The sequence below is a fragment of the Macrotis lagotis genome, chromosome 1 (assembly GCF_037893015.1).
Source record: "Macrotis lagotis isolate mMagLag1 chromosome 1, bilby.v1.9.chrom.fasta, whole genome shotgun sequence".
NCBI lineage: Eukaryota > Metazoa > Chordata > Mammalia > Peramelemorphia > Peramelidae > Macrotis > Macrotis lagotis.
The window spans coordinates 501,632,179-501,645,044 of record NC_133658.1 but is presented as its reverse complement, the minus strand read 5'-3'; the positions used below and the strand labels follow the sequence as shown (position 1 = coordinate 501,645,044).

At 35.6% G+C, this 12,866-nt stretch overlaps 1 protein-coding gene across 1 annotated transcript in view; it reads left to right on the top strand.

Annotated features, from left to right (window-relative positions):
* VPS26C (VPS26 endosomal protein sorting factor C) overlaps nt 1–12,866 on the top strand; it is a 92,700-nt gene that overhangs the window by 22,495 nt on the left and 57,339 nt on the right. The window contains 2 exon segments of the mRNA XM_074213978.1: nt 3,608–3,751; nt 6,748–6,897. Coding sequence (XP_074070079.1) covers nt 3,608–3,751; nt 6,748–6,897 — 294 coding nt within the window.

The window sequence follows — 12,866 nt, the reverse complement described above, 5'->3', positions numbered from 1 at the left end:
TTTTGACCTATTCTCTCTCTGACCAATGAAGAGGAAATTAATTCAGAGTTTTTTTGTCCAGCTGTACACCAACAAATCTGACAACATAAGAGAAGTGGATGAATATTCACAAAAATAAAAGCTACCCAGATTATCAAAGAGGAAATAAAATACTTAAATAATGCCATATCAGAAAAAGAAACGGAAGAAACCATCAATAAACTCACTAACAAAAAATCTCCAGGACCAGAGTAATTTGTCAGTGAATTCTACCAAACATTTAAGGAACAATTAATTGGAATTAATTATGTGTGTGTGTATATATATATATATATATATATATATATATATATATATATACTATTTAAAATATATTATTAAAAATATAAAATTCATAATATATAAACTATTTTTAAAAATAGTTGGAGTTCTGCCAAATTCCTTTGGAGACAACAACATGGTGCTTATAGCTAAACCAGAAGAGTCAAAATTATAGATTAATCTTCCTAAATAATAGTGATGCAAAAATTTTAAATAAAATTTTACAAAGTTATTACTAAGATAAGACACCATCATCAGGCATAAAAATGACAATTCTACCCAAATAAAATTACATATTTAGTGCCATATCAATCAAACTACCAAAGAACTAATTTTAAGAGAGGTAGAAAAAATAGTGACAAGATTCAACTGGAGCAATAAAAGATCAAGAATATTAAGGGAATTATTTTTTTTTAATGCAGAAGTTATCCAAGTTGTATCAGATCTAAAATTATATTATAAAACAATAGCTATCAGAACTGTGTGGTACTGGCTAAGAAGAGAAGTGGATCAGTAGACTAGATTAGGTACAAAAGAAGCAGTGGTATCTACTGTTTGATAAACTCAAAGACATTAGCACCTGGGATAAGAACAAAGTATTTCACAAAAACTGCTGTAAAAACTGGAAGATGATATGGCAAAAACTAGACATAGCCCCACATTTCACACCCTGTACCAAAATAAGGTCAAAATGGGTATACGGGGGAGAAGTTTATGAACAAAGAAGAGATAGAGAACATTATAAATTACAAAGTGAATGATTTCAACTATATAATTAACATAGATTAATACATGATATAAATTAATAATCAACATTAAAATTAATAAAGTTTAAATGGAAAAGTTTTTGCACAAATAAAACCAATGATGTGGATAGAACACTGGCCCTGGAGTCAGCAGGACCTGAGTTCAAATGTGGACTCAGACATTTAATAATTGCCTAGCTGTGTGACCTTGGGCAAGTCACTTAACCCCATTGCTTTAAATAAATAAAAACTAAAAAAAAGAAACTTTATAAAAAAAACAAATAAAACCAATGCAATGAAGATTGGAAGAATGCAGAAAGCTAGGAAATAATTTTCACAGCTAATGTGTCTGATAAAGTATTAATTTCTAAATTACATAGAGAACTGGATCAAATTTATAAGATCACAAGTCATTTTCTGATTGACAAATGATCAAAGAATATGAACAAGTAGTTTTCACTTGAAGAAATTAAAGCTATCTATAGTCATATGAAAAATGCTCCAAATCATTATTTATTAGAGGAATGCAAATTAAAACAACCCTGAAGTACCTCCTCACATCTATCAGATTGGAAAGGAAAGTGATCAATGTTGGAGAGGATATGGGAAAATTGGGACATTAATGAATTGTTGGTGGAGTTGTGAACAGATCCAGCCTTTCTGTAGAACAATTTGGAACTATGCCCAAAGAACGATAAAACTGGGCATACCCTTTGATCTGATACTACTACTACTATTACTACTACTACTACTACTACTACTACTAGGTCTTTAACCCAAAGAAATTATAAAAAAAATGGGGAAAGTTCCACATGTTCGAAAATATGTATAGTAGCTCTTTTTATAGTGGCAAAGAATTGGCAATGTGAGGGGATGTCCTTCTCTTGGGGATTAGCTGAACAAGTTATGGTATATGAATATTATGCAGTACTAGTTCTGTGAGAATTCATGAATGGCTGGACTTTAGAAAAGCCTGGAAAGATTTGCATGAACTGATGCTGAGTGAAGAGAGCAGAATCAAGAGACAGTTCAAGTCCCCTCCCATTGTCTCCAGAGACCCACTGGGTGTTCACCTTCTGATCCTACTTGTGAGGTCTGGGAAGGCAGAGCATCCCCTCCCCCATCCCACAGAATCAGTTTAGAAATAATAAAATCCAAAAGGAAAAAAAAAGACAGTTCAAGGACAATACTGAGATACCTGTTACAGAAAATGCCATTCACATCCAGAGGAAAAAACTATGGAGTCTGAATGCAGAGGAAAGCAGAATATGTTTACTTTTAAAAACTTTTATGTTTTTTCTATCTTTCTCATGTTTTTTTCCCCTTAATTTTAATTCCTCTTACAATACGACTAATATGGAAATATATTACAGATGATTTTACATTACAGCTTTTACCAGATTGTTCACCTCCATGGGGGTTGGGGGGAAGGGATGGAAGAATGGAAATGAATGAATATTGTAAACCGTCTTTGCATGTAATTAAAAAGTAAAATAATAAAGAGAAGAAAAGTTCTGAGATTCAGTTGTTTTAATTGTGTTCAACTCTTAATGATCCCATTTGGGGTTTTCTTGGCTGAATGGTTGGCCATTTCCTCTTCAGCTCATTTTACAGATAGGATCTGAGACAAATAGGAATAAGTGACTTGCCCAGGGTCACACAGCTAGTGTCAGGTCAGATTTGAACTTGGAAAGATGAATCTTCCTGACTCCAGGTATGACACTTAACCATTTTGCCATCTAGCTGCTCCAACTTAAGAAGTAAAGAAGGATGGGGCGGCTAGGTGGCATGTAGATAAAGCACCAGCCCTGGAGTCAGGAGTACCTGGGTTCAAATCCAGTCTCAGACACTTAATAATTACTTAGCCGTGTGGCCTTGGGCAAGCCACTTAACTCCGTTTGCCTTGCAAAAAAAGCAAAAAAAAAAAAGAGTAGGCCTTAGAATTAGGAAGAGCTAAGTTTAAGAACTGTCTCTGTCACATCCTGTCTCTGTGTCCATGACCAAGTGATTTAACCTTTTAAATGAAAAATATTTAAAAAATATTTTAATAACGGTATTTCAATGGAATTGGTCTTTTTTGTAATCCTGTCTTTTCTTTTATGCATCTGAAAATCTATTTCTGAGAAGGGATCTTTAGTTTCATAGGCCTGCCAAAGTAGTCCATGACCTAATAAATAAGATTATAAACCCTTATCCTAAGACTAAGTTGCAGTGAAGGTGCCAACTTGTCTTTTATAGGGAATTTCACTATCCAGAAATTTCATGTTACCAATTAAGCACAGGTCCTTTCTGTCTCTATCAGTAATGAACAACTACACTGGGTCTGACTGTCGTTTGAGCTTAAAAGATCACTCTGAATGCTAACCTGTAATATAAATAATTTAAAAATGGAGTTAGAGAACTTAATATGACATCAGAGTCTTTGTTGTTGCTATCATAACAAATATTTTTTGGAATTCTCAGATCTATGTCTAGATAGGATGTATTTATTTTTTAGTACTTTATTCTTTGAGTTAAGGTAACAGTTAATTTATATTGTGACTTTTTTTTTCTTTTTGTAGGAAGTGCTCTCTGGTGTGGTGGTTATATCTAGCAAAGATTCAGTACAACACCAGGGAATTTTATTAACAATGGAAGGATTAGTGAACCTGCAGCTCAGTGCCAAAAGTGTTGGTATGTTTGAAGCTTTCTGTAATTCTGTTAAGGTAAGAATGCTTACATTTTTGAATGATTTGATTAGTGTTTAACAAACTATCCCAGTGGTTTCTTAAAAACTACAATAGAATTGTATAGTCATTTCCCTTTATTGTGGGGAACTTTCCTAAACAGAAGCTGATTTAAAAATTCCTATAATTTTTAGCCTGGTTAACTTGAAGAAATAGCAAGATATTTATAGTCTGAATGTCTTCATCATGTTATTGCAGTTATGTATATATTTTTCGGAATAGTAAGACATTGAGAAAGCAAAACTAGATTAATTTCGCCCATTTGAGAAACCATGACCTTTTCCATAAAGTTGTACCTGAGGCTTAGAAATATTTAACCTTTTGTTTCCTAAAGTTAAAGTAAATAACATTTTAAAAAAATCATTACTAGTTAATATAGTTGATTTAGTTACTTAGGAAAATAGTCAGATGATTTGAAAATTCCCTCTATCAGTAGATCCATTGAGAATTCCCTCTATTAGTAGACCCACACTGTACCTGCTCATTCTTTCATTGTCCACAGTCTACCTTGCTATATGGGATCAGTGCTGGAGCCTTTCCTCACTTGGTTGGGACAAAGGTTGAGCATTCTAAATAGCTTTCATACTCCATTCTTGTACCAATTTCTTGATATTAACCTTTGCCCTTGTTCTCTTTCAGACTTCCTCATTGTTTATTTATTGTATCCTACTTGCATACAACATACATTTTATTATCATCTATGTGAATGTAGAATAAGATACCCTGTACATTTTTTAATGCACTTTCATAGTTTACTTTTATTGATCATTAAAAATAAACTTTAAGGAGTAAATTTAAATACTTTTAAGAATTATTATTCAAACTTAAGTGAAGAGTTTTAACTTAAGTGAAGAGTTTTTAAGTGGTATCTGTGAAAAAAAGAAGGGAAATTAAAATTCGAGGACCTACTTAATTACCAATTTTTGAATCCTTATAATATGGTAGTAGTGAATTCCATATATAGAGAACATGTGGCCAAGGTCATTCATTCCTTTGGGAGAGTCCAGCCTCAGAGTCCTTTCGTGCCTCTGGCATCCCCACAGTTCTCCTTTTTGGTGGAGTGCCTCAGTTGGACTCCCAGGGCCTGCCCAGCTGGACATCACAGTTCTCCAGTATCTGTAGCTGCCAGAAGTCATGCTCCTTGAAGCAAGTGTGTCTCCCTCTCCCTTTGTCTCTGAAACCTCAGACCTTTCTCGAACTCATTTGAACTGACTGCTGCATGTTCTGTTTTCTTCTAGTGGAGGCAGCATTTTTTCCCTCTGCTTTTCCCTAATCCAACCCATCTCATTGCCCCTTCTGCCTTAATCAGAGGTACATATTTATGCTTGATAAAAGAGATAATTAGATATTAAGACCTGACCACATCAGCATTCACCTGGGAGATATTCTATGGGAAGGGGAAGGAAATGAGCATTTCTGTAGTGCCTAATATAAGCACTTTACAAATGTAATCTCATTTGACTTCCCCACAGTAAACCCGTGAGGTGGGTGCTTTAATTATACCCATTTTATATTTGAGGAAAGTGAAGCAGATGGAGGTTAAATGACTTGTCTAGAGTCATACAGCCCATAAGACTGAGGCTAGATTTGAACTCCAGGTCTTCCTGTGCTTCAGGCCTGGTGCTCTTATCATTGTACCATCTAGCTACTCATTATTAACCATATCAACTGAGCTGGCAGAGTAGGAATCAAACACTTCTCTTTATTTTTTATATATCTTGCATGTACTTTTTTGTTTGTGTTTTCCCTGATCTCATATAAGCTCACTGAGGGCAAGGCCTTTCTTTTTTGTCTTTTCATATGTGGTATCTAGTGTGGTGTCATAATGCCTGTTATGTTTGTTATTGTTTATTAATTAATTAAATTTTTTAATTGATTAATTGACCTGGGTTCAGATTTGTGACCATGGAGAAGTCTTTTAATCTTTGTAGGACTTAGTTTCTTTACCTGTAAAGAAGATTTGCTTAGTCTTACTAACTGAATGGTTCCTAAGGTTCCTTCCATTCCTTCTATCTATGAATTCTATAATCTATCATATATCTTTGCCTCATGGGGGTGGCTAGAGTGGATAGAGCACTGGCCCTGTAGTCAGGAGTACCTTAGTTCAAATGTGGCCTCAGACACTTAATAATTGCATAGCTGTTTGACCTTGGGCTAGTCACTTAACCCCATTGCCTTGCAAAAACCAAAAAATCAAAAAAACCAAAACAAAACTTACCTTTTTAATAATTTCCTTTACTCTCTTTAAATTTTTATCAATTTAATTCTTTAGGTTGTTTCACAAGAATTTATAGACTTTTTAAAACTAGTGCCAAATGAAAACTTGTTTTCTTCCTCCCAACTGCCCAATATTTATTTACCTCATACTAAATATAGTTATACCTGCTGATCGCCTTTCTCATTTCTGGAGCTAACAGATCAAATTTCAAATGTAGAAGTTGACTGGTTAGTGACTAGAGGAGTTGGTCACTCTGAAAGTTCTATTGACTCTTTTTGTATTCACCATTGTTTCAAAGGCATCAAGTTAGAAAATGTAGAACCAAATCCAACTCCTGTATTTTTCTATGGTAACATATGTGGTGTCAGAGAAAAACAGACATTGTTTTACAGCTACCTTGAAACAGAAGAAAAAGTGAGAGAGGGAATCCTTTGTGCCTGTCCCTTCAACCTAATTAAATTGACCAGAAATGTATTAAAGAGTAGAACATGGAAACTATGTAAAGTTATCAGATTGCCTTCTGTGGGGGAGGGGGGAGGAAAGGGAGGGTGGGGGGAAACTTGTAAAATTCAAAACCTTACCAAAAAAAATGATAGGTAGAAACTACTATTGTGTATAATAAAAAAAGACACCATATTCTCTAAAAGCTAAGGAAACATTGGAATTTTTAATGGGCCTTTTGCAAATTGTTCATTTCAAAGTACCTTTTTATTAAATAAAATGTTGATAAAATAATTAAATTAACCTTGTTTTGCAGCCTATCCAAGTTATTTCCAGTTCAATAGAAATTGTGAAGCCAGGAAAATTTCCCAGTGGAAAAACATAAATTCCTTTTGAATTTCCTCTACTTGTGAAGGGCAACAAAGTTTTGTATGAGACTTATCATGGTGTATTTGTCAACATTCAGGTGAGATTTTCTTTATTTTTAAATAGCTGATTTACAGTTTTTCTTATGAAAAACAATTGTGATAATACATTTGATGTATCAACTGATTCTGTTTTCTATTTCCTAATGTATTCTACATATTAATTTCTCATTTTACATTATTTAATTTCATATTTAGCTATTCACTGTTAATATAAATATTTGAAGTTATACCTCAGGCTTCTTAAAAAGAGTTTCTTCTTCATTTTTGGCATCTTATTCTCTGTTGCTTTTTCCTCTTTTGCCTACAATCTTTTTTTTCCCTTCTCTGATGCCCTGCTTTAGTTTTTAGTTGCTTTGGAACAAAGGCATCTGTGCTTTACATACTTTTCTCATTCTTAAACATATCTGTGCTTGAGAGCTAAAGGTTATTGCTTTAAGTTAAATTTATGCTCTTTATTAAGTAAATCTTAAAAGTGCATTCATTTTTGCACAAGGGCTTATGTATCTGGAGAGTGGAGTACTAGGAAGCAGTAAAGCAAGCTTCCTCTCAAAACTCCTTAAAATAGATCTAGAAAATGCACCAGACTGAAGCCTGATGGAGAAATTCAGAAAAAAAAATCAATTATTATTTGTTATTTGTTAACAAAGAGAGACAGACTGAGTGATTTGCAGACATTGGAGATGAAATCTGGCTACAAGCACCTTGTACATAGAATACTTTAGTGCCCAGAGACAGTTCACCAGACAAAAGGAGGTTCCAGACTCTAACCACACTTACAGATGCCTAGTATTGTTGACACCACTACCCAGGTCTGGATCAGAGAGGCAGTGTAGGCTTAGGACGGGACCAGTGCTTGGGCTGGTGTTCCTGGGTTGGGAAGCTCAGGACATTTTGCCTTCTATAGAAGCCAGCAGCATGACTCAGACTACTGCTTTCTCTTCAGAAGCAGAGCAGGGGTTGGGCAGAGCCAATATGGTGGCGTGAAGGCAGCATATCCCGGGAACTCTGACCCCCCCAAATCCCCCCCAAAACAAATAAAGGATGGCTCTAGCCAAAATTTAGAGGAGCAGAATCCACAGAAAGACCGAGTGATTTGTTTTCCCAGTCCAAGATAACTTATAAGTTTCACGGGAAAGTTGTGTTTCACCAGGACCACTGCAACCCAGCCCAGTGCAGCCCAGCCCAGCTCAGAGATCACCTGCAATAGCTTGAAGGGGCGGTGAGAGAACTCTGCTGCACCTGGGTGAGTGTGGAGTGAGGAGCACGGCCGCAGAATCTGCAGAGAGAATTAGGAGAAAGCAGCCTGCACCCCCAGAGATGGTAAGGGAAGTCTGCAGAGATTTCTCTGCTCTGCCTGGGGTAGGGCTCTGCTCTTTGCCTGCACTCAGATATTGCTATTTGGGCTTCCATACTAAGATAGCTGGATCCCTCCTTACAACCCCAGGGCAGAGGGAAGTACTGGGCCATCTACATATCAAAGCACAGTCCAGAGAGCATAAGACCTTGGAGGAATAAAGGCCCCAGTGGGGTGTCCCCCCAAAAAACCCAACATCAAAGCCTTGGAAGTGCTGCAAATCAGTCTTGGGCTGAGGAAATGAGTAAACAACAGAAAAAGAAGAATCTGACCATAGAGAATTACTTCAGTTCCATGGAACATCAAAATACATACTCAGATGATGACAAAATCAAAGCTTCCATATCCAAAACCTCCCAAGAGAAATAGAAAATGGGCTCAGACTATGCATGAGCTCAAAAAAGACTTTGAAAAGCAATTAAGGGAGGTGAAGGAAATATTGGGAGGAGAAATGAGAGCAATGCAGAAAAATCATGAAAACCAAATCAAAAGCTTGATGAAAGATATACAAAAAAATACTGAAGAAAATAATGTTAAAAACCAGTTTAGACCTAATGGAAAAAGCAAAACAAAAGGCAGAATTGGCCAGCTGGAAAAGGATATAAAAAAGTTCTCTGAAGAAAATAGCTCCTTCAAATGCAGAATGGAACTAAAGGAAGCTGATGACTTTGCAAGAAATCTGGAAGAAATAAAATATCCAAAAAAAGTCAAAAATTAGAAGAAAATGTGAAATATCTCATTGGAAAGACAAGCAATCTCGAAAACAGATCCAGAAGAAATAATTTTAATATTATTGGGCTGTCTGAAAGCTGCAACCAGGAGAAGAGCCTAGACTTCATTATTCAAGAAATAATACACACACACACACACACACACACACACACACACACACACACACGAAAAAGAAATAATACAGCAAAATTGCCCTGAGATCCTAGAAGCATAGCATAAAATAGAAATCGAGAAAATTCACTGGTCACCCCCCCCCCCCAAAGAGATCCCAAAAGAAAAACTTCCAGGAATATCATAGCCAAATTCCAGAACTCCCAGCTCAAAGAGAAAATTCTAAAAGCTGCCAGGCTCCATAGTCAGTATTACACAAGATCTGACAGCATCTACATTAAGAGCTCATAGAGATTGGAATATGATATTCTGGAAAGCAAAAGATCTTGGTTTACAATTGAGAATCAACTACCCATCAAAACTGAAGATCCTCTTTCAGGAGAAAAGATGGACTTTCAATGAAACAGGGGACTTTCAAACTTTTCTATTGAGATGACCAGAGCTGAACAGAAAGATCTCCAAGTACAGGACTCTGGTGAACCATAGAGGGAGTGGAAGAGAGGGACTAACTATGAGGAACTTGATGATGTTGAACTGTTTGTATTCCTGCACAGGAAGAAGATATTGATAACTCATATGAACTTTCATTTATAAGAGCTGTTAGAAGGAGCATATATAGACAGGACATAGGAAGGAGCAGAATATAAGGGTATGATGTGGTAACGGGATGGAGTCAATGGGGGAAAGTGCTTGGAGGAAGGAAAAGGAAATGAAGAAGCTGAGAGATTTCACATAAGAGTCAAGAAAAAGCTTTTTCACTGAGGTGGAAAGGGGGAAGGCAAGGGGGAATGAGTGAACCTTTCATTTTCATCAGAAATGGTTCAGGGATGAAATGACATTCACACTTAATAGGGTGAGGAAATCTATCTTAACCCCAGAGAAAAATGAGAAGAATTGGATGGGATAAGGGGGAATGGGGGGAGGGAAGGGGGGAATAGGTGATAGAAGAGAGGGAAGATTGAGGGAGAGGGTACTCAGATACAACACACTTTAGGACAGGACCAGGATGAAAGGAGACAGAGAATAGAATAAATGAGAGTGGGGAGGAACAGAGTGGAGGTACAGCTAGTAATAGCAACTGTGGGGAAAATATTGAAGCAACTTCTCTGGAGGACTTAGGATAAAGAAAGCAACTCAGCCCAGAGACAAAGCCATTTAACTCTGAAAACAGAATGAAGTACAATTTTATTTCTCTCTCTCTCTATTCTTGAGGTTTCTCATCTTCTTAGGGGGAGGAGTGGGTTTATGTTTATTCTCATGTATACTTTTATAACACATTCAATTTACATCAGTGTATGGCATGGAAACAATGTAGAGACTCTCAGACAGCCTTCTATGGGGGGAGTGGGGAGAGAAGGAAAGGTGGGGGGGAAATTGTAGAATTCTGAGCCTTGCAAAAATGATAGGTACATATTACTATTTTGTACAATTGGAAAACAAATAAAATGTTTAAATAAATAAATAGAAGCAGGGTCTCACTTCCACCTTCTTGCCTAATCTGAAGCCTGCTGAGAAATAAAAAAATAAAAATAATATAATTTGATCTTCATTCAGTCTGTATGAATTTATTGTCTGATTGTTGATAGCATTTCTCATCATAGTCTTTTGTATTGTCTTGGTTCACTATATTCCTGGGTATAGTTAAGCACAAGATGAGATTTCCTTTATGACTTGATAAACATAAGAAGAATGTAATGTGGAATACATTTGAAGGGAAGGAGTGAAATAGGGAAAGAAAACTTATGGAAAATTTTTCACATCAGGATATTCAAAAAGATATCAGTACAAACAAGGAGGAGAGGGATGAGAGGAAAGTGACTGACACTTGAATTTTATTGTCATCTGAACTAGTGAAAGGAGGAAAGAATGCACACAAATACATACACAGGTTAAAACGTGTTTCACTCAAAAGGGAAATAGGGAAGTAGAAGAAAGGTAGCTTAAGGGAGGGTTAGTCAATATAAGCTTTGTAGATGTACAAAAACAGTTATAGGACTTTCTGAAGCAGCAAAGAATAGGTACTAAGAGAGGACCTCTCTACCTATCTTGATATCAAGATACCCTGAAGGTCTCATTGAAGAACTTTAGAATTGATTGTACTGCTTGAGAGACACTGGTACAGGACCACCCAGCATGGCATGTCCTTATCTGTGAGAGTGCTGTGCTGAGCAAGGCAGAACTGAAGCAGCTCAAAGGAAACATGATATCCATTAAGTTTAGAGTACCCACCCCAAGTGCTCACATTGATTCTTTGTGCCCGATCCATGGTTGAGCATTCAGAACTCATATTGGTCTGATCAACCACAATTAGACACACTGCAGTTTGTCTCAAACATAGTGATGTCATTTTGGTCTTCTTTGATAACAAAGGACAAGAACTAACCAACCAGCACAGGAATGGCCAAATAAGTTGTGGTATATTACAAATGTAGCATACTATTGTGCTGTGAGAAATAATGAAGATAATGGCTTCAGAGAAATCTGGAAATACTGATGTAGAGGGAAGTGAAACAGGATCAGGAGAACAATTAATATGTTAAAAATATGGTAAACTTTGAAAGAATTAGTAATTCTTCAGCATAATGACCAACTGTCATTGCTGAGAACAAATATCAAAATGTGCATTCATTTTTTAGAGTACTAGAAGGTAGATTTTTTGCTAAAAAATAGAATTTTAAAAATAAATGGCAGATTATTTTGTATCTTAATATGCTTTTTAAGCTTGTCATGCATGATTGATATCTCAAGAATTCCATTTTGAGAAATCAGTAGAAAAAACTACATTTATGATATTAGTGTTCTATTGTGATTTTTGTTTGAGCAATAATTTTTCCTTCCTTAAGATATACTTGTTTCAAAACAAAAAATTATAATTTTACTGTGCAACCAAAACCTTTATTATTGTGATTCTTTAATAATGGATTATTTTATTTCTTAACTTATTTTTATTTATTTATTTGTTTTTTACATGAAAATATTTTTTATTCATTTTTTGAAATGTTGAGCTCCAAATTTTCTCTCTTTTGACCCTCTTCCACCCTTGTTGCAAAAGAAAACACAAATAAAAATAAGAAAAATAAAGGAAGTTTGAAAGTTTGCTTCAATCTACACTCAGTTTATCATTTTGTCTCTGGAGGTGGATTACATTTTTCATCTCATCATGGGTCCTTTGGAATTGTCTTGGATCACTATATTAATCAATTAATTAATTAATTAGGTTTTAGTTTTTGTAAGGCAGTGGGGTTAAGTGACTTGCCCAAGGTCACACAGTTAAGTGAGTTAAGTTTCTGAGGCCTCATTTGAATTTAGGTTCTCCTGACTCCAGGGCTGGTGCTCTATCCATTGCACTACCTACCTGCCCCAGTACACCCTTTTGGATCATTCTTTTGATCAGACTAAGTCTTTCATCATTGATTATCTTTACAATCTTACTGTTAATGTTCAGTGTTTTTCTGATTCTGCTGATACCACTTTACATCAAGTTCATGTAAGTATTCCCAGGTTTTTCTTTTCATTGTGTTTTATATCCTTTTTCCCCTGGTTACATGCAAAAAGAATTTTTAACATTCACTTTTAAAACCTTGAGTTCTAAATTCTCTGCCTTCCTTCCTCCTTCTCCACTCCCTCTCATTGAGAAAGCAAGTTATTTGTTATAAGTTAAAACTGTCATTTTGTAAAAGTAAACACAAGAAAAACCTCAAGAAAAATAAAGTAAAAACATAAAAATATGCTTCAACCTGTATTCAAATGCCATCAGTTCTATCTTTGGAATAGATAGTATTCTGTATCATAAGTTTTTCAGAGTTCTCT